Source organism: Leptosomus discolor, chromosome 11 (assembly GCF_034619465.1).
Source record: "Leptosomus discolor isolate bLepDis1 chromosome 11, bLepDis1.hap2, whole genome shotgun sequence".
NCBI classification, from domain to species: domain Eukaryota; kingdom Metazoa; phylum Chordata; class Aves; order Leptosomiformes; family Leptosomidae; genus Leptosomus; species Leptosomus discolor.
The window spans coordinates 18,285,490-18,313,418 of NC_141401.1; the positions used below are offsets into that span (position 1 = coordinate 18,285,490).

Genomic DNA, 27,929 nt, shown 5'->3' on the forward strand with positions numbered 1-27,929 from the left:
TTTCCTCTTCTGTTTGGATTTCTTCTTCAACTTAGGAAAAATGGCAACAGCAGCATACGTGGATCACTTTGCAGCAGAGTGCCTTGTTTCCATGTCCAGTCGTGCTATTATCCATAGTCCCAAAGGGCAGCCTGATCCCCAGCCTGATGCAGCAATACCTCCTTCATCAAACGGAGAAGATAAGCGGGAAGTCAGAGAAACCGGGAAAGACAATGGATCATCATTACTTGTGGTAGCTAGCATTTTAGCAGATCTGAATCAGCATGTCCCAAATTCACCCGCTCTGAGGATGGAAAAAACAGAGACCTTTGATATCACAGAACAAATACACATTTCTGTTGCTCCTGAGGAGTTTGGGGAAGAAAATGTGTCTTCAGCTGGTAAGCGTGGAGGAGGAAGAGCAGCCACACCTACTAGCCTGGCTGCAGTAACTGAGCCAAGCCCCAGACAAAAGAACAAACGCACGAGAAGCTGGACTGACCCCGGATCACCCCAGAAAAAGCACAAGTGCCACTATGTGGGGTGTGAAAAAGTTTATGGCAAATCTTCCCATCTTAAAGCTCATCTAAGGACCCACACAGGTTAGTTACAATCCAGCCAGAGATTTATTTGTTATAGCTTAGTAATTTGAATGTTGAAAAAACAAAACCAACCAAACAAACTTGTGTTTGGCCACCATTATGGTTTCACCTCTCAAAACTCAAGCTCGGGAAAACCAAACAACAACAACAAAAAAACCCCTCTGGGAAGAAACGTTTACTGGGCATAGATTCAAAGCTGATGTTGCCCTTTTTTATTACTTAATGTCACAGCGAATGGTGTGTGGGTCATCTGTGTGGGTTGTAGCAAGCTGTAATTTTTAGCTGCTAGCCTTCGTGTTCAGTGCGTCTTTTACTTCCCTTTCCAATGCTTCTTACCTTCCCCCATCTACTTTTTCCTACCCCATGCTCCTATTGCTACTTTTATTCCAGCTTATTGCTTCCCATGCAAGCATCAGTGCTCTTGATATGTTAAAATTAAATGTTCTAGAGGCACCTGAATGACTGTGTGTCTGCTTCTTTCTTTAGCAGACACATCTGTGAAAGCTAGAGTAGGCAGGAAGGCAGATGAGAGGCTGAACGTGAGTCACAAGGAGACCTAAGTGTAGAGAGAGGGGCACATGGGCAGTCTCAAAAAAGCTTTTGGCAGCTGGGTAAAACTGATTTCAAACCAAAAAAACATTTGAATGCAAACACTAACTTGTTCTGATCAGTGTTCAGTGTTTACTTCTTGGTGAAGACTTATCTGACCACTTGTTTGTTACTATTATATATTGGTTTGTTTATTAGTATTATAAATTATTATGAGACACACAGAGAAAAAGCGGAAGTCTTGCAAGTGCTGTGAGAGTTATGCACTGAAAGTATTAGGAGGGCCATCTTGGAACAGGCCCCGTGACTTGCCAGACCTCATGCCTGTGCCTGGTGCTGGGAAGAGGATGGCTGCAGTCAGCCAGGGAGCACCAAAAATTGAGAAGACTGATCTCTGCTGAAGGCACTCATTGTAGGGTATATGGCGAGGCACCACACCGACTACAGCAGGCTTGTGTAAGGTGTTCCACTCAGTAATTTCAGACAACAAATTAGTTTACTAAGATCTATGGTCAGCTCACTTATAAAGAGCGTTAAGAAAAAGATCTTCAGAACTGGCCATACCTCTTCAGTGTGTCTTCAGCTTTTACTGCTGCCTTCCTGAGGTAAAGCAAGAGCCCTTCTAAATTGCTGGTATGTTTTGCTCTCTGTAGGAGAGAAGAAAGCCCCATCAAGTCTGAGCATACGGATGGACAATGCCCTGTGCTGCATAGCCAAAGGAACAGCATGTTCCTGGCACCCCAGGCAGCCTGCCCGGCTTTGCTTTTTGCCTCCTTGGGCGTTATGCAGAAAAGGTGCTTCCACTTGGCTTGCAGGGAATCGTCTCCATTAATTTTCAGTTCTTTTACTTTCTTATTTCAGGCATTTGCCGTTGTCCTAAAAGTGAAAGATAAGTTTAGCAGCGTTTCTGGGCTCCCAAACCAACTAGAGACCAGGAAGGGGAACTCCTGGCCCTGATAAAGAGAGGAGGGCCGGGCATGCCAGCCGTGCGGGGAGAGGAGAGGGAGGGCAGGCAGGGCTGCTGGGGAGTGTCGCTCCGGGCTGCCGGCTGAGCCGAGTCATTCGGGGACACTGGCTTGCCTCCAAGTTCTCTGGTTTTTTTCTTTTCCTTTTTTTTTTTTTTATTTAACTCTTCATTTCCTGTATTTTTTCTAGGTCTGTAGGGCTTAATCGGTTATTGCTGTAGCTAATGGCACTGCGAGAAGAGAGCGTGTGCGTGTCTGTGAGAGCTAGAGGAAAAGCTGGAAAGGGACTGGTTTTGCCCTGGGAGTGGCAGGACCCTCGGGGACTACAGCTTCTTTGTTTTCTTGCATCTCCAGTGTCTGTGTGGGAAGCTTTCAACAAAGCTGCCAAGTTTCCCTCCTCACTGGCAACTGGTCTGTCTCTGTTTGGATTGTTAAACAGCTTAAATGCCTCAACTCCTCTTGCACAATGTTTTCTAAGGTGTTTGACTTTTTTCTTCCTTTGAAAGAAGTTGTGACAGCCTTGAAAAGAGTTTGTATGATACTAGGAGTTAAGCTAGCAGAACCAGCTATGACTTCCAGGACTGACAAATGCTTGTTTTTACAAAACACACAACGGGTTTTACTGATTTAGAACAAGGGGTTGGGGTCTGCTCTGCTTTCCAGTGGTCCTGATCTAGTTAAGTAATGTGTTCACATCCGCCTGCCCATCTGTCAAATGGATAGGGTGATGGCTATCCACCTCACCACTCAGCGGTGAAAGTACTCCAAGTTCACACGCAAGATGCTTTAAACAGCTACCCTGGTAACTCCCAAACCTGTTTACTAAGAAACAAGAAAAAACTTCTGCTATGGAGTGGAACGTCTTCCATTGCTGTATGACCAGATGAGCTGGTATTTAGGAGTGAACTGAAGGCTAAGAACAGTACTGCAGACTGGAAGTTACTGATGATAGTTCTAGAGATATTTGAATAGTACAGTTTATGACCTGCTTTAAAAACTTGCTTGTGCTTGTCTGCTACTGTGCTCAGAAACTAAAGGCTTTGCTCTTCTTGCTTGGAGGAAGGATAGACTGCATCATTGAGCTTATGGTGTGGCAAAAAGATACAGAGCCTTCCAAATACTGTTGGGTCAAATACAGCACACATCAGTAGGGATTGAAAGCTGGTACTATTTTCCAGCTGTTTGGTGCCCCAGGTGAAATCCTTCTGATAGTTATAGCCAGATTTCAGTGCTTGAATGTCCAACACAAAAACCATAGTGCAAAGGATGCTAATTATCCTATTTAAAGGAGAAGAAACAAGATGGAACAGCCAAGGGAGCAGCGTTTGCCTTTTGTCCTTAGGCCCTTACTCTGAGTACAGTGTTTTAGAATGAAGGTCTCTATTAGAACATAACATAGAGCAATCCATAGGTTCTTGTGCTTGGTACACTTGGTTCACTTGGTACATTCAGCCTTATGAATGCTACATCTTTATTAAATTGACAAACCCAGGCAGATAACACTAGTTGCCAAAATCTTTGCTGTTCTCTCCACTGGCTTTCAAACCCTTCCCCTCCCCCTGTGCTTCTTTTCATGTTTGTGTTTTCCACCCTACTCTCTCACTGGATGTCCCGGAGTTCAACATGATCATCAGCCACAAAGCCCTTGAAGTTTTAATGTTTACCAGAAGGTTATATTTAGTGTTAGCGGGTAGATGTCACGTCCAAATTCTTTTCCACTGAGATTCCTGTGGACCTCAGAAGCTGTGTTGTGATTCACAGATGCAGCACCCTGTTTGTCCCAAGCTATACTGATCCCATTGATAGAAAAATTTCACCTGCCCACCAGTTTTAAAAATCCTCTCCACTCCTGAGAAAATTCCTAAACATAAAGGACTGTCAGAAAATCAGATAAACCATTTACATGGCAAAGTTCTTGTTCCTCTGAGCAGCTTTTCCGCATGGGGTCACTAGGAAGGGTTGGAAATTCTCTAGTCACTGGAAACCAGTTTGTCTCTTGATGCACCAGTGGGAAGAGGGAGACAGTACAGAGCCTAATAGCCATCTACAGCCTACAACCTCATAAAGCATTGCCCAGGACCACTGTGTTCTGAGAGGTTGTAGAGAGCCCCAACTTACTGCATTATATTACATTTCTGTATGTAGAGAAAAGCTGACTGGATTTTGGGCAGGGATCGCAAGAATCTTATATATTGCAGTCCCCCCCAACTCACTGTGACCTCTCAAGCTTTTAGCTATCTACATTAGCATACCATCACGAATGCAGAGAAAGTACAAAATAAACCTTCATTTAATTCCATTGAAATGTCCTTCTAAACTTACTAGTTCTACTCACTAAGCAGTACATCATAACGCAGAAACAGCTTTTCAGTCGCCAGAACTAAATGCATTTGCACAGATTAGCATAACCTAAGGAGATGTGGGCACCAGACTCAGTCTGGAGTCTCACTATAATAGATTCTAGCGGTGAAACAAACTTGGCTTCTCTGTACTACTGCTAAACTAGGTGACTTCAGTACGGCTGTTGGGGCACACGTATTGTAACTGAAAAGCCTTTAAAGCAAAGCTCTACTCATCATTGTCACAGCTGTGATGGAGAGGGGGTCTACTACAAAAAATACTCTTCTTTTTCCCTCTTGACCATTGTCTTTGAAACAGATATAATCGGCATAGCTAAATATTCTCTCTCCATAATTTTCCCCCACTTTTCCTCTGTTTGCTTTTGCTGATTGCGGAGGGAAGAGGAAGATGACAATCTACTTAAGAAACAAATGAGCATTGCTTTGAATCTGAGGGGACACACATGGTTGTGTTGTCTTGCACTAAAGTACAGTAAACCAGGAAAAAAATGTACAGAAAGAAAATAAATAAATTCGTGACTTCCACAATTCTTTGGAAAACACATTTTGCTGAGACCAAGGCAGTTCCTGAGACAAGAGTAGCTCAGGCAGTGAGTTGACAACCTGTGGTCTTACTGTAGTCAAGCAAAGGATAACTAACAAAAATTATCCCAACTACAGTATGGCTGGTCCTGTCAACACCCCTCACAGAATACAGTGTTCAGGGACTGCGTTTTCTACTGGGTGAAAACTTTTGGCATCTAGTGGAAGATCAGAAACTTCACAGAATTCTCTTTCCACAAACCATCTTCCTTTTAGCATGGAGGTGGTACTTGGGTAATGAGACCTATTAACAGTGGAAGTGGTGAGGATGAGTCACTTTCCAGTTGTTTTCCTCATCCTAGACACCGGTAGCAGCGCTTTGCTTTTCAGTAGCAACACCTAAGTCTCACAGATAGTTTGGAGTAAACTAGCAAAGAATCTTTTTAATAACTGGTCAATTGCAATTGATAGCCATGGTTGTATTAGAAATTAATCACAGCCTCATAGAGAAAGCATTCTGAATGATCTGTAGATTTTTCTGCAGTAGCACGTACTTCTCTGTAGGACACTGGAAAGTATTTGTATATGACATGAGTTGTGCATAAACAACTCTTGCTAAACTGGAGTTCTTTGTGAAACAAACTCACAATTTGATTTCATCTGAAAAGAAGGCACCTTTAACCGTTTAAAATACAACTGTTGCATTGTGTTATTGTCTGGCTGAACATGGTTATGGCACGTCCAAGAGCAGAAACCTGGAACTTGTTTATGTTGGACATGTGGTTTCTAGTTCTGTTTTATAAGTTAAGCATGTTCCAACTTCCCCCCTGCCCCCTTCCAATCTTGGATCAGCTGTTTGGAAGTCAGCGCTGACAGAGCCAAAAAAATACTCTGCTGTTCAAATGCAGGACAACCTTTGAAGGGTCCTTTCTGTAGAATTTCTATAGGTATACTTTTTTCCTTTGTTACCCACTTGGCTTTTATTAGGTAGATTCGCATGGGCAGTGAGATCATTATCTTGCTGTGTTCAGTTTAACAATAGCTAGACAATGCGGGTTATTTAAGTGCAGGCACTGAAGTCAGACACACATATCCTGTATTTTTCAGGTCTTGCAGATTCAGCAGATCTTACAGGGCCTCCACTTAATATAAAAGAAAAGTTTTTAAAAGTTCAGAGTGCCACCGTTGTAGTTACTGGTAGAAAAACGACCTTAGAAGCTTTTTTTGCAGCCCTAACATAAAAAGCATTTACTAACCAGGAACTTGGCACAAGTCGAATGGTATTAAAGCGAGCATATCCTGAAATGACCTCCAGTGCAAGGAAAAGATTTTCTGTAATCAGTTACAGTACTTTTGTAGTGCTTTCAGGAATTATAGGCAAACTATTTGTGACTCAGGATCTGTTGACATTTCAGTCAGTGGATCGGTAAGCTATGTTAGATTTATTGCACACTGTATTTCTGCCAGACTGCTCTCTATTATTTGGTTATATGAGTTACATGAGTTTTTGGAATAGAGGCACCTGAAAAAATCACGAGAGCGCACTCTGTTGCTGCTACACGTTTTGCAGCTTTCCGTCTGCTTTGGTCCTGCAGCCAGCTAATCGCTGGACAGCAAATACCCAAGCAGAACGGGTATGCTGGTTATGTAGCCTCTACTGCCTTTAACACTGGTCAAGGAGAGAGGCAGAAATGCTAATAACTTAGTTACAGAGTAAGACCAGCTGAGGTACAGCAGCTAGAAAGAATGTACTGAGCTTTTTAAACTAAACAGCTGTCAGTATTTCCACTAGAGGAACTTAGAATGGAGCCAGCTGAGAAGAGTTAGAACATGACAGCCTAGTCCATCTTCAGATGTTTCCCGCAAAATTTTGCTGAAACAGTGAGCTGTTGTTAGATTGGAGAAATATTTGGGTTGTAATTTGGGGGGAAAAAAACCTACATTGGTACAAGTTTACTTACTAGACTGGGGCTTTATAGATTCTTGCAAAACCTCACACTGCATATGGGGCTTTCCTGCTCTCTTAAGCTGGTAGTTTAGGATCCTACTATAACAAATATGAACAGGGATGCTGCTAAAATCTCACCGAACCACAAGCTAATTCTTGGTTTATATTGTAGGGGCTTACTGAATTTAATTTTGCAATTTCTTTTAAATGCCAGCAGAAGGACTGCAGACTGGCATTAATACATGATTGCCTTGGCAGTTTTTGACTGTTCTGGCAATTGATATATTTTCCAAGACCAATGTGAATCGTATGCAGCTTTCTTATGCATGCATGTGAAACTCTTAACGGAGCCCTGAAAGCCCCGCTAAGTCAATGGAAATTTCCAGTTGGTGTATATATGTTCATACAAGCCATGCCAATAAAACGTTGGCAGATGGCTAGTCTTATTGTATAATAAATCTAGAGTGTATTTGCAAAGTATGTTTTTTAAATTCTCAGAACATGGCCAAAACAAAACTAAATTTCTTAGATAACCCAAAGGATTATGTGTCTGCCAGGATTCTCATTGATACATTTTTTTCCCCTTTGTGCAGAAATGTACAGTATTTGCACCTTCCATTTCCTCTAGCTTTCATCAGGCTTGAAAACAACTGAATTCTTCTCACTAATGTTTTAGAAATAGTCTTATGAAAGACTTGTCAAAGCACAGATATATTAGCGGGAGCGTAGCTGAACGTTACAGGAACACAATGCTACTCATGATTCATTCTGCTATGGTTATATTCCACAGCAGTCTTAACGTCTCATCTGCAAGTGAGTTCAGATATCACACAACATCAGGGTAATTATCCATGCTGAAAGACACTCTCACTATTTTTCTGTTTTCCTTCCAGCTTGAGTGAGTTTTATTGTGTTGGCATCTCCTTTCAGTCTGTGGGACAATATTATTAATCGCACCATCTCATTGACCAAATCAGACATGATTTAAGCCAGTGTCTGTTGGAGCTTGGAGTTTAAATGTAGGAGTTTAATTTCTTGGGAGCTATTTTAATTAACAAGTCTCACTGGTAGCTTTCCGAGGGCGAGATGGTTGGGCAGGTTACAATGTCAACTTTGCTGTGCTTACTGAAGTAAGCAAATATTGTACAACAGCTGGTAAAAATGCTGTACCATGAACCTTGTCCCAGGCTTCTACAACTGGGAAATGTACAGATAAAATGTGTTTAGGAACATGATTGTCAGATACCTTATACTGTCTAAGGTGATAATTTATGAAGCTGTCATTATATAATGCAGAGACAAATCTGTAATGAGAAACAGCTTATAAACACTGCTTGTCAAAGTACAGACGTTCAGCACCAGCGTCTTCTAAGCAAAGTTTCAGGCAGTCCCCAAAGGAGCATTCTCTTTTTTAAGAAACAAAAAAGAACAGAACATTTTGTCATTCTGTTTCTTACCCTAGCTGCAGTATGTGGAATTGACCCATTTTTCTGGTAAGCAGTGTGGACTAAGCAAACATCTTTTCTCTCCAAGTGTAAACTCTCACCTGACTCACATCACACAATCCTGGATGGTGAAGGACTGTTCATTTTTAGAGACTTTGTTGCTAACATTGCTTACTGGTGAAAACCCATGTAGAATTCACCTGTTTTCTCTGCATTTCTGCATGTGATTTTTTTGAGCAGTGTTGCCTCTGGAGAAAACAGAATCACTGACCTTATCAAACCAAAACCATCTCTGTAATGATACACTATTTTAAACCTCATCTTTCACTTGATACTTCCTTTTCTCTTCCCTGTCATTTAAAATGAGATTGTTTAATAGGCTGCTGTTAATTCCTTGAAGTTTTAGGGCTTTTATAACATAAAAAAGAAAAGTCCTAGTTCAGCTCTTTGACTATGCTTTCTAGGATAATAATAAGGATTTGAGTACTTTCACCCCCTCTCAGTCTAACACCAAACTTCTCAGTGAAAGAATTCTTCTCTTCTGTCCTTGACTGGTGTTCTTACTGACTGTTTACAGGAACATAATTCATTTTTTTTGTATGCAATAGACTAATCCCTTTTGAATGTACAAATCACTAGGTAATTTTTTTGTCACTAAGGCAAAAATTACTAAAATTTATTTCTTGTCATTAAGAATCTAATAGGTTACAAAAAAGGTCTGAGAGAATTCTATCTGGCTGGCGCTTTGTTTTGTAATGAATTCTTGGACAAGCAGCTACACTTGCTGAGGATATATCAATACCCTGCTTTGTGCTGCTAGGGTTAGCTCTTGTGGGTGAGGTACAGATTAATTATTTTGGAAAAGCATATGACACCTGTGCTGAACTTCCGTGCATATGTTTGCTTAAAGCTTCTTTCCACAAGCCAGCTCTGGTCTTGGATATATTGTACCCTTGGACTTTAATCCAAGTTACACTTTACATTTCTGTATCATACATACAGACCATAAACTGGATACGACCACTGCTGTTTGCCAGAGACTCAAACTCGTTTGGTATAAGCTACGTTTTTCTGGTGTTAGCATGAAAATTGCTTTCTCAGATGTTTAGAGTAATTTCTTGCAGAAAGGCAAGGAACTGATATGATTGATACACTTGATAGTTTTTCTTCTTTGAATGCTTTGAAGGAACTAAGCTCCTACTCTCATTTGCAAAGAAATCCAAGTTACCACGTAACTGTTTTCTAAGTAGTTGTAAAGGGGCTGTAACATTCTCATGGGTGCTCTGCAAGTTCTGTGGTATTCCCTTTATCAAGAAGTGATTGTGCTAGCACACCTTTGAGTACATTGGTTGCAGTTTCAAGGACAAACACAGTAAGAACAACAGTAATTTCCACTGCACAATTGATTTTCACTTGGAAATCAGACCACCTTTGGGTTTTTTAATATCTAATTTTTAAAAAATATATAAATGGTTCTAAGTTCCTAAGTCAAGCCTGTGTTTGACTCTTCTGATTACAAAACACAGTTGCAGGTCCTTACCATCTTTACAGAACTCCACTGACACAGCAGCAGTCAGTGAATAATCAACTCTAATCCTTCCAGCTTCTCTGGTACTTTCTATGTGGACATTCCTTGTGTCCAGTTCCTTCTCCCATATATTAAGGCATGAAAACAAGTGCTAGCTGCTTCACCCAGAGTGGTGAATTTATTCTCTTAACAGCATTTACAGCCTTAAATAATAGAACAAAGGGGTTACACTAAAAAGGTGATTCACCAACATGAATCTATGAGCATGCAGACAGCATTGTGTATACAACTTTACAGTGCTGAGGTTATATATCTTCTGCAAAAAAATAGTACAAAAGTACCTGTTTGTGTGCAGTATAATGATGTATCATTTTTCCTAAGACTAAGATTTTTGCTTATTTGTCCATTGTGCACAAACAGTGACAATGCTAAACTTGAGCTGTAAAACGTTTTCAAAAGAAAGTAGAAACAAGTTTCAAAGAATTGGTTGAAATTCAAGGTCAAAGTACTTTGTGCAACACATCTTTTGTAGGAATAATAAACTGTCCTGTTTGGCACTGTCAAGCTGCAACAGCAGTAGTTGGATCGTCTCAATCCCCCGAAGCTAAGTCAGGATACAACACAATCCATGAAGTTGCAATTCCTGTTTTCTTTGGTTTTATTTACAGTCAGTTTGTTGTGACAGAACCTTCTGATTACTCAAGTTTATGAGCCTTGCAGCTCTGCGTACTGCAATTCCTGAATCCCAGCCCAAGACCCCTCATGGCTGCCAGCGTTGTGCTCAGCAGGAGCTAGGAATGTGGACAGGAAGTGAGGTTCAAATAATTTTGTAGTTCCCAGATTTAGGACTAGATTGACCAAGAGTCCAAATGGAAATAAGAACAGCTGGGAACATCTGTGATCTTTTTTGAAGTAAAAATTATGTCCTCTGCATAGGGTTTCGGAACTAGCGTGCAGACTTGCACGGCAGGGATACCTTTTAGAATCTCACAGTAATAGTTTAAAATTATGTGCTTTTCCAATTCTAGTTCACAGAACTTTTCCATCACAGGAAGCTTCTCCTGGAATCTTTGGCCACAGTAAAATCCTGCATTTTGCACAGTATTTCATTAGCCCCTCTGCTTTGGGCATGCAGAGTCTGGTCAACTAATTTCCTGCATAGGCAAGGAACAGGTGCACCATCTCAAAAAGCCAGAAAGGCCAGCAAGTTTCCTCTCCTCACCCAAAAGAGCAGGCTATTAGAGAGCAGACCTGCTGACTTCTTAAATGAAAACGTGTAGCAGAGCATGAATAAATTTGCCTGAGGCACTAGAAATTTATGTTTTGGCAAGTAATAGGGATCTTCCTACTACAGCTTGTCTACCTTTACAGCAGCTGCATTTTTACATGATACATATGACCTGTAAAACTCAGAATCCAGAATCTCTGCTAAGGAATCATTCACACAGTAAAGTGGTTTACATGTCAAGAGGCTTTTAAAGTACTTATAGAGAAAACAGTGGCTGCTAGCAACCCTTTATACACGATTCATGTGTATAAACCACATTCTATAGTTAGACATAACTGGTTTTAATGCTAGACTGTTCTGTAAAGGCAAGCAATGAAGACACAGGTGCTGCATGCAAGGGAAAACAGAGTTAATAGTTGATAAACAGACCGTGCTTCTATATATGTAAATTTGGTAAATTTCAAAATAGTATGTTCCTTTCAATACTACTTTGAAAAAGCAAAATATTGAATGTAGTATTTCCTTTAGAAAAAAAGGAACCCAGTTGATTTCTTTATGTGAGTACAGGATGAGATAGTCGCTTTAAGAGTATAGAGAGGTGGTTTCAAAGTTATATATATACGAAGATGCCCTTGACAAAGCCATCTTTAAAATATGTCCATGTTCTACTTGAGATCTTAGCTTTTCAGTTATATTTCACATCCAGAGTCATATTTGGATAATTGGCTCCTGACTTGTACTCCTCCACAACTACATACTTCATTCATTCATTTCCAGCACTCACCATGGCCTCTCTCCCACGCATCAGACACAGCTGGTGATACTAGTCTCCCTAGTGATCCTGCAACCAGCTGTCCTGCAAAATGATCATAAAATATGAAGGGATCACAGGAGCTGAGCTGCAACTAGGGCGTGTTATACCTGTGGGTGTTAACACTCAGAGAAACGGTGCTCCAGCAGCGGTGCTCCTCTGTCACAGTCTAATAAAACAGCCTCTCTGTCATATCATGTACCCCCCTCCATGTGACACATTGATGCCTGAAGTCTTGGCAGGCTTAGAGAGTAGCTGCTTGGCACGTCTATCTAAGGAGGAATGCTAAGGGAATCTCATTGCAACAGCTCATTAATAACCATTTATTTCTGTTTTGTTTAGAATATGGCCAAGGTGGTAACACATGCTTTCAGAAACACCTTGAGACACTGAATAGGAGCCTGATTTTTCAGAGAACTGGGTGTACATCCCCACAGGTTCACTCCAGTGATTAAAACATTAAGACAGGCAAAATGATAAGACAACCTAATCAATGATAATTGTTGAAAACCCTCTCTTACTTATTTTCTGCTTATATAGGAGAATGAGGCCTAGATGTGTGTGCGCTTATGCACATGGGTAGTTTTAAAGCATTAACACATAGAAAAGACTGAAAAACAAGCTGAAACTAGAAGGGAACAGGTAACTGGTGCGCTTTTTTGTTTTGTTTTGTTTTGTTTTCATACAGCTGTGGTTGAAGGAGACCGCTAGATGGGGAGATGCAAAATAAACAGGGAGGGTATTGCCAGAATAGAACATATAAATGAGACTTGCAAGAGTTCGATGTTGAACTGCAAATATTGTCTTTTCTAAAAAGTTGACCTGCTTTAAAAGTGAGCACATTAGAATATGAGTACAACCATTATCATAGATTCTGATCCCTTTATTAAAAACAAAACCCTGAATCCTGATTTAAACAGGAAGTGTGACTTTACAATCCAGCCAGAAGATTTTCGGAAGTGTATGCAATGGGTTTATGCATACCTTGAATGGTAGCTGCCTGCTGTCAAGCAAAAGGCTTACTGTTTGATTGTCAGCCCATAGAACTACTTTCCAGAGATGCCTGTTCCCTGAAGCTGGATTCTTGGTATGGTCATTGGCTGATGCTGCTGATAAACTACTTCAGCACCACCTTGCTTTCTGGCACAACAATCCATCCAGAATGAGAATAAAAATAAAAGGAAATTCCCACTCCCTCTTTCCTCTATACAGTTGCAATAAACTCTCAGTATCAGATTTTTCACTCAGCTTTACAGCTTTAGCTGTGCTTATAAATGCTGAAGTCCCATGTTTTGTGCATGCTATGTTACTGTGAGGTTGTTGATTAAACAGGTCAAAAGTTCACAAAGAGACATTTCAGTTACAGCCAAAGACAACTTTACTAACTCTTGTTTGCTTGGCTTCTAACAAAATGAAATCTCATCCTGTTCCCAAATCCCAGGAGGTGCTGTGCCCATAAAACATCATAACTTACCCGCAATGTCTATTAATGCCAAAGTATATGGACTTCATAGTTGGAGGCAGATGACATTCAACATCTTCTAAAATTCAGATAAAGTACAGGTTTCAGTTTAGATGAGTAATCCTTTAGTCTGTTATTTTGCATAGCAGGACAATCTTTCATTAATTTCATAAGGTTTGCTTTTAAAAGCACTTTCCTGTTTTTAGTAGAATAGAATAATAAAAAAATAATAAATATGTCAACAGAGAAAAGACTGATTCATGGGGTCATACAATTCCTTCTTTGCAGTTATTCATGTAAGTGCTGGGTAAAGCTCATGGAGCCAAAGTTTCACAATTTCAGCATGAATTCACACCAGATGAATATAACTTGCCATTACCTATTTCATTGCTCTCCCACTTAAAACATTTTAGTTGTCATACCAGGGATCAGAACATTACCGTGCAAATTTTTTATTAAAGCCACCACAAAAATTATTTGTGAGGTGGACTTGCACTGAAAGCAGTCTAAACCACTACAGAGTTTGTTTCTGTGTTCAGTGTACAGACAGGGATGGTTTGTGATGTTCCAGTTTGATTTCAAACATTCTTGCAATACAAACATCTTCAGGTTTGAGTTTTTAGGTTTGATCTAACTTTTAAGTTTCTACCTCCCACAGCAATCAGAACTCAGATAAATTAAAACTTAAGACCATCTAAGTAAGCTAACTAGAATTTTCGAACAAGGACTAGATAACAGCATTTTCAGGTAGAGAGAGAAGACCCTTGGGTTGTTAGAAGAGCAAGGAATAACCTGTGTCCCACACTGAAGGCTGAGGAAAGAGGTCATCACATCGATCAAAAGAGGAGCACAGTCATCCGTGGAGATACATCCGCAAGAGAATCTCCAAAGAAGGGGTTACAACGTTTAGAAGTCACTGTGTTGCAATGTTGATTCCTGCCATTTGACCCATGAGTACCTACTGGTTAATTCTGCTACACATATAATTTCTCTGCGTTAAGACCACACCATTGAGAATGAATGCCTTGACAGCCTGCCAGCTCTGTTGGGATGTAATCCTAGGTTCCAAGAACAGGTGGCACAGATTGGAAGAAGAGGGGGAAGTGTCCTCTAGTGAGCACGTAATCTATTTTTCCACTGTAAGAGTGGGCTTGAGAAAGCATGCCAAGGAGTGTAATACTCTTTAGAGCTCCCGTCGAGCTGTTAACAGTCAGATGTCTGATCTGGAGCTGTTTTGAGTTTGCAGAGTGGGCTGGGTAACAGCGAGCAATTTTGAGGTAGCAGAGGAAAGATCCAGACAGCAGTTTGTAATGGAAACCTTGTGTTTTTGTTGGTACCTTAACTACACATTCCCTGTAGGCACATTTGGTTCAGTTGTGTCAGCTATGGGTAGGATTTTTTTCCCCTCCTAGAGGAGGAAGAATCAAGTCTGGGGAGTTTTCTTTCTTGGCTTCAGTTTCTGTCTGCATAACATTTTCATTAATCACCTTATTTGCTCTAACAGAGGGTGAGTGCTGCAGCTGAAATCATCAGCTTGTAGCAGACCTCAAATCAGCATGAATTGCAGAATGAGACTGGAAAGGACTAAACAAGATCTCAGTCCAGCACATATATTCAAAGTCCATGTTACTACTTTCCTTTTCAAGTTTTAACTGGACTCATTTGATAAAAATATGTGTTTCTTATTACATACATATGGAGAGACCTCCTCTAGTCCCTTGTCACTTTAAAAGGTTTGAATTGGCTCGTCAACACAACAGAAAAAGAAGAACAAAATCCCGCATACCTTCATTGATGTTAGTCTCTGTCATGTTTTAAGAGGCCAGACTTCTCTGACCTATGCTGAAGACACAGGCTCTGTATGTAAGGAATGAAGAAAGCCCCTTAAACAACAAGTTTTTGGCTTAAGGCAAGAATTATAGGCTGAAATTCTTTTGCTGGCATGATGCAATAAGTCAGATTTGCTGATTAGCACTTAGATTTTTTGGTTTTGCAACCCAAGCATTCTTTTGATGTATATTTGTTAAAAAGTATAATTGACCAATGGAAAAGGAAATAAAAAAAAATCCCCCATCTTTTAGTTTTGTCATTCAGTAATACCCAGATGTGTTTAGAGGCTCTATTTATTCTCTGTTCACACTAGAGGTTTTAATAATCATCCTACTTTCCTCCATTCATACATCTGAGTAGAACAAATTAGAGAAATATAGTCATTAAAGGGCTACTGTACCACATCCCCATGTCCCCCTCTTTGCAAAGAGTCTGATACTTCACTGTGGTTTGGAAATAACACATAGTGAAGACACATCTTCCTCTCCCCAGAATTCATCACTTCATCATTTCAGCCTAACACAATTTAATTATCTTGTATTTAAGTGCAAAGTCAAAGGGTCAGCTATTGATCTCCATTCTTGGAACAAGCCACAGGAGAGACAAAACCAAGTGGAAGTTGCTGCTCTTTTAAATTAGTGGCATTTCAGCTATTTTACTGAGCGCTAATCTAGGATTTAATGCCTCAGAGATAAGGAGACCCAGCAAGAGTTTTAGGCTTGCTGAACAGAAATTACAGACAGCAATTCCAGATGCTTAACTTTGACAGAAGACCCAACATTTACTTTGCATTATTTTAGAACATAAGCTCTTTGACACTGAGGCTGTTGCCCTGTTCCTTTCTTCAAGAGTTAGGGCTGTCATTGGTACTCAGTAAAAGAGCATTGTTTACTCATAGACTCCAGCAGCAGAGGGGAAAAAATGCTGCTTTTATAATAGGATGTGGCAAAAGTCCGTGTAAACAACGGCATTACACTTAATGGGAACACGATCAATAGAAATTATTCCTGTTGGGCTGACAGTGTCCGTTCTAGTCTGCACACACCTGGACATGGAGGTTGTCCCTCCTAGGTAGGATAAGTTTCTGACCTCATGGGTATCCTAATAGCTCAGATGTTCCTCTTTTCTTAGATGGAAGGTCTCCATTTTGGTTGTGTGTCGGAACTTTTGGGAAAGAGAGTGAAATAGTGAACGATAAGCTCTAGAGTTAAGACAGACTCAACTAAAGTGCAGCATTAGATAACAATGTTAAATCCATATAGAACTGTAAGGGGATTTATACTTTATCTTTGAAACTGCATGTATTGCAAACCCTCATATAATCATGCAACATCACCATTTGTCTGGCTGATGTGTTCCCACCTTTGTAAGAGGTAGCTGAAGTTTTAGTTACAATTTTACAGACTATTGCTGTACTGATAGTGCATATAAAGTGTACGTGCCATCAGTGCAGTCACATGGCAAAACTACAGCAAATACGACAGAATAAAGTCAAGAGAAATACTATGTATGTAGATTTTGACGAGGCCATCTGGAAGATACAGAAGTAAGGCAGCTGCTACCACAAAGTAGTGCATTGTTTTTTCTAGCCATCAGAAGAAAACTTTACATGCCTTTTGAAGTGTTGGGAACATCTTTCATGCTTATTGTATTTCTGTGAGGAGAAAACACATATGCATCTCTCTCACCTGACATGGCTAACCTGAATACCAGAGGTATTAATGAGTAGATTTACATCTGAAAAGAACTGTTCTTACTGCATTTGTATATGATCAGTAACTGCCCCAGAAACGCTTTGCTAAGAACAGCACAAAAAGCAAAGAGGAAGATACCACACCCAATGTCCAGCTTAGTGAGGCTTCCTGGCCGTCAAGTGTACAACATTGGAAGAGATGGAAGCTGGTTTTGTTTACTGACCGAGGCTAGAGAGGCTTCCTCCTTCCTTTCATCTCTTTAGTAAGAGCCAAGGGGTATTTGCAGCAGCTAATCGATGCATACTAAAGACACTGTATAAATGGTACAGGTGATATTGAGTTCCTAGTTTAAACTTACAGTATTTGCTCCAGAAGAGTTTTCACTAAGGCTGGTATGATTTATAGTCCTAGCAGTGGCCAGGGGCACACTTTGCAACCACATGGGCTGACTTCGCTATAAGGCCACAGAATTTCATCCGCAAGCCCTTTTCTATTGTCTCTGTCACTCTGTTACTCTCCTGTTCCTTTTAAATATGCCACATTTCAAACTAGCGAGAAAAAAGATGACTGGAATGGTGACATTTGTCTGACCATTTCCTCTCTAGTTTGCAACTACCCTTATCTACCACCTCAAACGCAACACAGCTCTGACTAAAGAAAGCAATCAATTAATAACTATTTTTTAAATGAGAGCATTCTCTACAAGTTTAGGCACAAAGCAGATGAAGAGGTATGTGAATTATACAACCATTAGCTGCTTGGAGAGGCAAGAATATAACCTCGCTATATGTGAAATAAACAGCTTGGAGTTTTAGGCAAGGAAGGCTAGCATGGAGGAGAGGTGGCCTTGCTGTGAAACCCCATCATGCAGAGTGCTGTGGTGGATGTGCTGAATAGTTCACATAATATGTATTTTTCATATAGGAAAACAATGCTGACCTACAACCTTGCTGTTTGACGTATTCAAAGGCATCACCTGTGCTTTGCTGTTAGAAATAACTTACAAAGAGGAGAAAGGATAGAATCAGGGATGATGCATTGAATATTTTCACAGAATCTCAGCAGTATACATATGAAGATATTATTTTAGAGCTGTTTTGCTATATTTCAATGCTTTAGATACCAACAAGAATACTGTTTCTTTACCTTCTTGTCATGGCTACTAGCAGTTTCATGATGGGAAGCTAGGAAGGGCAGCAAAGACAAGGATACCCTCATCTCCCTTCACTAAATGAACTCACTTCATTTTGCTAGTAGTTGCAGATAGCCTGTGACCCTTGGTTAGAAGAATGATGAGGAATCTCTTAAGCCATAGGAGTGTTTTACAAATTACACATATCTCTGTTCCCTCACTTTCACTTTCTCAGCCTTTAGTTTCAGAGTTGTCTTTCTGCTGGCTTTTCTATTCCACTGGATTCTACTGATGCATCAAATTGAGTCGTCAGATGCACACATTCTTACCTAAGTGGTGAGCATATGACTAGGCTAATTATTTATTCAGAAAGTTATAAAAGCGCCTTTGGTTCAATGCTTTATTCAGCTGAATCAGCCTCTTTGCTGAAGTACCTTCAAATACTTCTATTCCTTCTAATTGAGAGGATGCATTTCAAAGATTTGTGTCTATATATCTACAACCCCTCATAAAAGGAATCTTGAAGGCTAAATTCACCTTAGCAATTTTGTGTCCATGTTTCAAGAGTAAAACTCTTTAAGGTATTTAACACACACAAATGTAACTACGTTTACACAGTCCCAGTTTTGATGCAGTCTGTATAATTGACTTCAGAGCTAGATGAGCCCCTGGCATCGTGCTACTGAATTTCTGTAGTTTCAAAAGAGGAAGGAACATACGAGACAGGGAGTGGTTGTGTAAGGGAGGGAGAAGAGATAAAGTGAGGACTCTTCAGAAACCAGGAAATGACAAACTGCACAGGAGAAAGCCTAATATTAGCAATGACAAGTATTATGTACCTTAGTACAAGGGTGCAGTAAAACAAGTAGCATCAGACTCTTCAGTGCTCCGGTCTACAGCCACAGATGTGAATTTCAAAGTGTGGAATTCCTGAAGGGTTTTTTATGACTTTTTATGGTCTTCAGTTGATGGGAAAGAATTTAGTTTCTCAGTTGCCCAGCAGGATTACCTAGCAGAGAAAAAGACTGAGAGAGAGAGAAACTACAATGTGAATGTAGCTAGAGAGAAGAAAACCAAATACAATTCAGTATGTATCCATGGAACTGTAACACTCTATCAGTCCAAAGAGCATAAACCCAGATGTTTGGAAGAAACGCTTGGTCTTTCTGACATGGACTTTGGGTTGGTTGCTTCTTTGCCATGCCAGTAGTGCATCTTTGTACTTTTTGAAGGGAGAACTCAAAACAAACACAGTGTTTTGAAGGGCTGCATCACTTACCAACAGCTTGCAAAATGACTCAGGAGGACAGATGCACAAGGAAACCAAAGCAGCTTAGCATAACACTGGAAAATAAGTTTCTTGTACTTAATACGCTGTAGGGAATCACCTAAGACCCCTTGGGCCACACTGCAATGCTAGAGGGCATATTCTCAGTCACACTCTCAGCATAGATCAAAAATCTATACCAAGATTTCTCTGTGACAGGGAGGATAGACTTCTATGGTCCATACACTTGCTGGTTAGCCTACCCTTATTGGCCGTCTTTGAAAACCCCTTGTGCTTATAAACACGGGGAGTCCAGCGGAACTTGAAAACACACACAAATAAAATGGTTCCCTTAGAAGATCAGATCTCCAGTTAGTCACCTAATGAAAATGTCAACTATTTAATTTTCATGGAGGGAAAGCTGCCAAGAAATGTTAATGAAGAATATTAATAACTTCTCATTTCTTTATTAGCTAAAACTATAGAAATTATATTTTTGGTGAACACTTGTTCACTGACAAGTAAGTCGTCTTTTATGAAGAACAGAACTGTATGTCAGTTAAACTCAGCATATAGTTTAGGCTGATTTTTTTATTTCAGAAAAGTTGTGATAGTATGCTTCATTGCTTCATTTCAGATTAACATTGTCATTGCATTAAAAATTGTCCCCAAAGCTAAAGGAATTAAAATAGTGTTACAAAAAAACATCTCAAAAGTATTAAAACATTTTGGTCAACCAAAAATAAAATTACTATGGGCTTCTTGGTTTGCTGAATTCTTCTGCAGTTCAAAGTCTTTTTTAACTTTGCAGTTGAGCAGAAAATAAGTATCCACATAGCTCTAGCCTTTATTTCGCTCTTTCATTCAAAACCTTAGCAAAGGATGAAGCAATATTTCTTTTTATTAAATTTATGGTTATTTCATTTTAAAGCCAATTTGCTGTAAGATTTATTTTCCAGATCCTGGAACACAACTTTCACCTACTTACTGGTTGTTTGTGTAAAGTGGTCTGGAACTAGGCTTTAGCTGGGCGTGGAACACAGAGCTTAATGGACTGAGCACACAGTGATGCACTTCAGCAGTGAAAACTAAATAGGAGTCGAACAAGAGTTAACATGGTGGGCAGAAAATGGCTTGGTAAAGGTAACAAATTCAAATTTCAGATTCTTAATTCACTGTGTAAAAATGCAGGATTAAAAACATGGGTATTTTAAAAGTGCTAAGCTATAGAAACTGACACAGACAGAGCAGTTCAGCTTGGGCATCCCAGTTTGAAAAGGGATTCAGTAAAGCCATGGAATGCACATTTTAGACAACAGAAAGATTATGTGATGGAGTGTCCTGGAAAAAAAAAAAAAAAAAAAAAAAGCCTAAAAAGGCTAGAATGATTCTGCTTTGACAAAGGAGAAGCAAATGTGGCTGATAAAAATACAGTAAAGTAGCTAAAATTATTATAAACTGAGATTTAAGATATTATTGAACAAGTTTGAAATAAAGGCCTAGAATATAACTGATAGAACATAATCTGTTTAGAAAAAAAAAAAATTATTTCCATTATGGTGAAAGTGAGTGGAAATATTTTTAAGGACCAGATAGCTGCATGGAACATACCAAATCAGTTATTTTGGTTCTTGGGCGGACCTGACTGTGGTTAAGGCTAGGGGAGGAATTTTGCACTACTTACATTTCTCTGGCATTGTGGCCATTATCATTATAGTATCTGAACATGTGTTCGTCATTTGCTATTTGAGTTGTAGTTAGCTGTGGTTATACAGATAAGTCACATGCTGTAATCTGTGGTCCCAGATGGAGCAATACAAGCACTTCCAGAGCAAACATTAACTTAAAACGTAAACTTGCTGCTTGGAAATTCCCCTTTCAAGAAATATTCATGTATGTCTAAATAACTCAATGAAAATGTTAGGGTACAGAAAATAAACCAAGGATTAAAATAATGGATATTTTGGTAGCTGTTGCAGCTCCTGCTCAGTAGTAGTTTCCTGTGTATGCTGAAAACAGAAGATCCAATAATTTATCAATTTAATAACTGGATTTGTTAAGATTAAAATAAAGATGCACACACTTCAAAGTGAGGTTGTACTTGATGCCTGGGTCCGTGCCTGCTAGAAACCTGAGAATGCCAGTTCCTAAAAAAGGTCTCGTCGCAGGTAACGGAGATAGCCAGAACATGCATGGTTCTGCAAGCAGGTGCTAATGCAACCTAGCTGCGTCCTGCTGTGTGTCCTAGGGGCTCGGGGGAGTGTTATGTCCCAGTGTCTAATAATGTGTGAATTCTGACTGAAGCTTTTCTTGGACTTGGGCATTCATAGCACACTCCCATATTGGGTTCCTGGTGTCTAGTGACAGTCAAATTCACCCTCTAACTTTTCTTTTCACTAAGAACATTACTAAAACTTCCTCATTTTCCTGGAACTAGTCAAGCTTAATGTTGCTGAATTCGCTGCCTCTGTTAGGTATGGTTGAAGGTAGCAGAGACGTTCAAAAGCTGTTGTACAGACAGAAAAAAGTGGATGCAAAAACCACGATTGTAATTGGCTTGTTTGGTTATGAAATGTCACCCCCAAGATCATTAAATTAAAACTAACTGGTTTCAATTTATAGGAAGTAGGAATTTGTGGCTTTGGAATTTTTTGATCCCTTTTTAAATACTTGATAAAGAAACCACCATTCATCTAACATCAAAGCTATGCATTATTCTCTCGCATTCAGAAGATTAAGGGCTTGTGTTTTGGCTATGCAAAAGGGCTTGTTTATAAATACGAGAATAACAGAAATTAAAATATTCGTAAATATATAGCACTGCCATTGAAGGATGACCTTTTCTTTTTTTTTTTTTTTTTAAGTAACAGCCAGTCTCAAGAAACAGTCTGCTTGGCTGAATGTTTTTTCCCAGGATAGCGTTTCCTCTCTTGGAGGAAGGCTGCTTCAGTCACATCTCTATTTAACTGTCTGCCTGTCATCCTCCCCACCCAGCCTGTTCATCTGTTTCCAAATATACCCTTAATTATGTATATGAAAATGTAGAAATATAAGAATAGCACACAGTGGCATGTTCAGGTTTCTAGTCTGTTTTCACAGCAACATACATTACTGTTCTGCGAAGCAGCAGAACAGATTAAAGATCACAGCAAATTGTTTCTGGCTTACTGGTTTTGGTTTTGCAGTCACTCGTGGAATTCTCAGGATAAAAATTTCTTTGTTACTGTGTGGCCTTGGCATATGCTTGAAGATGCTAACGTAATGTGCAGAGCTACTAAATACGTTAAATTGAAAAAATATCCCCCAATATGTGGCTTGACTTAATAATGCTCTAATCTGTAGGGCAGTGGACACCACATTCCAAATTGTTCAGATACGATTGCCTAATCTTTGCATTGTAATTCTGCAAATGGTTGGTATTGTAAGTGTCTCAACCTGTGTTGGCATTTTAGTCATTAGCAGGTTATTTTTTAAGCATGCTCAGGCCTACACAGTACTTAGTATCATTTTTAATTGCTATTCAAATGCTGGATATCATACAGATGAATTGGTGAAACAGGAAGCAGATCACTCCAGGGTCTGTACAGGAGTGTCACTATATAGGAAAGGGTCCTTAAAACTAGATGTGGATTGGGCTGAAGTCAAGAGTGCACTAAAAGCATGGTACAAATCAAGCTTAGTAGACACCAGATCTGGTTCCACTACCAACTACATATCGTTGCCTCAATATATATAACGATTGACAGATACAGAATAATACAAAGGAGCTTTATATAATATTATAAGGACAGGCTGGCTCTACTTGCTTCTGAATCCCTTCCAGCACGAGAGATGCATTTTAATAATGCTGTTTCTATAGCCCAGGCAACTCTACAGTTCCTTTGGTGGCCTGCTCTGGCAGACAATCAGCAACACGAGCACTGAGGTCGTGCTACTGAAATGAGTTCAGAAGTCCGTGCACCTGCAGATCTCACATACTGTTACCCAGTGAGCACCGCAGGTTCCTTAATGCGGCTTTGCACACATATTTTCTATGGACTGGGTGGAGTTCAGGAAGAAGCCAAAAATGTTCTTGCTTGTGTAATTTTCAGTTAACATCAGTTGAATTTAATTCTCTAATGTGATGTTTTTCCATCGGCTTGTGTAACTTTGAACAGAAGTTATGCGATGTCATGTGCTCTGGCAGAGGAGCTAGAAGGGTTACAGTTTAGTACACATGGAAATCCAAACCTATTTAAAATTGTAAAAAAAATAATTTACAATATTCCTTATCTTTTAAAGGCATCTCTTGCCTGCCTCTGTAAAGAGTAAAAGCCTGAGCTGCTTTCTGATTCCTTTATTTTCAAGCATCTTTACCTTTTGGGAGACTTACCTCTGTCTGAGACCTGCTAGTAACACTCTTAAAGTTCAAAAGTACTGCCGCTGCCAAGGCATAGCATTAAGACTCAATATACACATTCATGTGCTTGACAAGTTTCCAGCCGTATTTAAGATATTTGATAACATTTCCACATTAATTTATAGGATCAAATTCTGCAGTCACATGGAATCACAGAATGTTAGGGGTTGGAAGGGACCTCGAAAGATCATCTAGTTCAACCCCCCTGTCAGAGCAGGACCACCTGGAGTAGGTCACACAGTCATTGTATAAAGGTAAAATTCTGACTTCAGCATTGCCTAAGGAGCAGCTCAAAATCTTTATTGTACTGTCTACAGCCACCTTGATGGTGAAAGCTCTTTGTTGAGTACAGCATGTCCATGGGTTACTGCTTATGCAAGAAACTTGTACTGTGGCTGCATGTTCCCTAATGAGATTAGGCAATCAATTCGTATAGTCTCTCATTCTGCTGATCGCTTTACTGCCGGTAAAAGGACATTTATATAACTTACCTGCACAGAAAACCACATCCCTTCTGTTTGAGAGATGAGACTGATGACAGTCTGTGAATTTCCACGTGTGGTTTTGGAGCAGCAGCTAGGTCTTGTCTTAATTAACACCCTGCAGCAACTTTGTTCTAGACTGTGTACTAATTTTTTATGAACAATTACAACTCTTGTATCTTCATACAAGGCACACAGCATTTCCTCACAATACAGTTTTTCTTTGAGGAGGTATTGCTAAACCTCAGCAAAGCGGGGAAGCACTCTAGAGAACTGCCACTACTACAGTGATGCCAGCTGTCAGAGTGCCTGCAGGGAAAAACCACTTGGCCAAGAAACTTAAAGGCAACTACCAATGGTTGGACTTGATGATCTTAGAGATCTATTCCAACCTAATTCTATGGTAAGAAGATAAGAAATCAAGATGAGAGAGAACTGAACGGGAAAAACTAGGTCCTAGGAAGGAGGAGAACAAGGGACAGGTAGAAAGATAGTGGAAGAAAGGCCACATTTTCTTTGGCTCAGCACCCAAATCACCACCATCATCAACAACATCAAATCAGGCAGGTGAGTAGGAACCTGAATGTTCTCAGCCAGATCTGATGTGCAGTGAGGCAAGGGGGAGAGAAGTTGTGCAATACCTTCATCACCTGATTGTTAGTGCTGGATAACACAGATCTTGCACAAGCCCACTCCGCAACCTCTTCTCTCATTAGGAACTGGACTGTTGTGCCTACTGCTGGCTACCAAATACTAGACATAGAAAAGAGCAGCTGATGCCATGCTAACTAATCAGCAGAAAAAGTACCCTTTTCTTTGTGATTCATGGTGTTGTCAACAGCAGAAGCAGAACGTTGCATGTTAACTCTTGCCTGCCTTGTCTGAAAGCAGTCATTTCATGGGGCAGCCCTTCTAGTGAAGAACATTTGCTGATACCATTTGTAATGAAAACAAACACAGAGAAAATTAATTTGGGCAACAGAAACATCCAAAGGCCACTGCCTTAACCAAAAAATGATGTGGTAGCTCAGGTATAAGAAACTTCACTTCTCTAGGCCAGATCCAGCTGTGAGACCATGTCTCATTGCCCTTCTTCCCAAGGGTCCCAAAGTCCTCATAGAAGTGTATCTGTTTTACAGATAGGGAGAAGACTAGTGAATCTGGTCACACACCAGAGATGACTGGCATGTCCCACCACAGGCAGGAGCATATCTAGCAACACATGACTGGATACATGACAGACACAGGCAAAATGTATTTGTTTCCCATTTGTTTCCCATTTCTATCAGCAGACAGAGATAAGTCCCTGACAGTTTGCAGGAGAATGCTGAGGAGGACACTGAATGGATACGCATGGGGTTTTTTAAGCAACAAAACTATATCCATTAAAACAGTTGTTGGTGGTTTTATTCTTAAAAAAGTTTGTGGGGCCCTAAGTTTTTTAGGCCTTAGTTCAGGGGAAGCCAACTGAAAGCAGTCCTGTTTGTCTTTGGAGCCTTTTGCAGATCACTGATGAGGTGGTGTTCATGGTTCTCCATATGAAAATCTCCCTTGTGTATTGTATAGATACAACCCTTGCGTTATACATTGTAGCTGTAGGTGTAACTAGTGAAATCCAAAAAATGAACAATTGATCTAATGAGCCTTGGTCTGTCTCCTAAATAATCAAGGAAACAAAGACACTTGCTTTCTCCACGTTCTTGAACAAAATCCTATTTAAAAAAAGGAACTGCCTGTTTGTTGACTGAGACGCTATTTGAGATTTGGCTGAAGTATCTTGGAGGCTTCATAAACAGGGAAAAAGAACCTACAAATCACTTTTTCTGAGCAGGAGCTTCCTAATTAGATCCTGGAGATAACTGTTATGGCCAAAACTGTGAATTTAAAACATATTATTGGCTATTTAGATAGACAGCTGGCTGGAATCAATTTTATTATTGGACAATTTTAATTAAGGTGTATTGAATTTCTCCAGGAGGCTTATTTATTTCCTACTTAGTGTAGTGTGAGGAGAACTTATTTCTTATTTTGGCACAGAATTTTTATAGCTCTCTGGGCCTCCTGAACTGGTTATTCAGCATTAGAAAGATTAAGAATAGTGCAAGCGGGAAGTTATAAAAATTACAACTACAAAAAATGCTAAATCTGTGTATTCATAAAAAGATGTTATAGATTAATAACCAATAAAGAATATGTGATGTTCAGACTCAGTGACAGTAAGAACCAAACCAATATACAGTAGTAGTAGACAGCACATTTCATGATTCGATGTTTCCATTTTAAACAAATGGAGAAACTAAGGATGGAGACAAATTGTACGAGTTGCCCAAGGCTAGACAGCACTTCAGTGATGAAGCTAGGAATATATTCCACATACCCATCTACCCAACAACGCTACATCTGTCTGCGACCTGTGCTTGACTCCAGTGCTCAAGCTTCTCAGGCTGTACATCTACCACAGTGCCCAAGTGCAGACCTCCAGCACAGCCATGCAATGGCACGGGCATCTGGCATGTGAGAGATGTTTCCCATGTCTGAGAGATGTTGAGAAGCACATCAGGTCACCAGACTGCTATTTCTTTGAGCTCACTCATCACTGCTCCTACCTTAAGCATAACAGGTCATGGGTTTTAGGTTAGCTATTGATAGGAGGCTGCTACCTTCAGTGTGGCACATTTACCTAGTTGAAATACAGTGCTCCCTGCCTCACTTCTAAATGAGACCTAAGGCAGGGAACAAGAGAAATGGTCGTACCTTGTAGCAAATGCAGAAAACTTAGGCATGGCTGTGGAGAATACAAGGTGAGAACCTCGCATTCAGTGCCTCAAAATTGCCATTTTGCATTTTCACCATAATTGTTCTTAAATAGCTGAGGAGAGAGACTTCATCACACCTTCTAAACTTCATCATTGAGTCAGACATAGGTGCAGCTTACAGGAATATTCTATAGAGATCAGTACAGATATTGTCAAAGTGCAGAAGTAAAGTCCAGCAGACTACAAGAGATATGAAATGTGATATCCATGAAAGGATCAGGAGCCCAGCATCCCTGAAGATCCAGTCATCAAATAAGGTATCACTAGTTCGATTTACAGTACTTTTTAATGGGTTGGAATACCACAGTGGCCTCCCCTCTGGCAGAGTAACACCTTCTCCATCCAGTTAGTGCCAAGTGGCATCTACCTTGCTCCCAACCTTTTTATTCTAACTTTTGAGTACAAAACCAACCATGGAAGATGTTGCTATTGCTTCTAATCACGCCGTGTTTGCTTGCTGCAGGTGAACGGCCTTTTGAATGCAACTGGCAAGGATGTAACAAGAAGTTTGCTCGCTCCGATGAGCTGGCCCGCCATTACCGCACTCATACTGGAGAAAAGAAGTTCAGCTGTCCTCTCTGTGAGAAACGCTTCATGCGCAGCGATCACCTGACAAAGCATGCCCGCCGCCATGCCAACTTCCACCCAAGCATGCTCAAGAGGCGAAGCGGAAGCAGCTCAAGAACAGGGTCTGTCAGTGACTACAGCCGCTCGGATGCTTCAAGTCCGACGATCAGCCCCGCCAGTTCTCCATAGACCTACCTGCACTGGATGCCAGCACTTTGCTTCTAATACCTAATGTGGAGTTTTGTTTGTGTTGCACACATTTTAAAAACTCTGTCGCTTCCCTTCCTCAGTTCCCTCTCCTGCCTTTTTTTTTTTTTTAAATCAGTAAATAGCTGCCTCCCAC

The 27,929-nt window shown here is 40.2% G+C and overlaps 1 protein-coding gene across 1 annotated transcript; it reads left to right on the top strand.

Moving 5' to 3' along the window:
• KLF13 (KLF transcription factor 13) lies at positions 1-27,896 on the top strand. The gene is made up of 2 exons (XM_009954705.2): positions 1-581; positions 27,483-27,896. Exons 1-2 carry the CDS (start codon positions 41-43, stop codon positions 27,773-27,775), a joined length of 834 nt encoding a protein of 277 aa, XP_009953007.1. The 5' UTR covers positions 1-40; the 3' UTR covers positions 27,776-27,896.
• Positions 27,897-27,929: the final 33 nt, after the last annotated feature.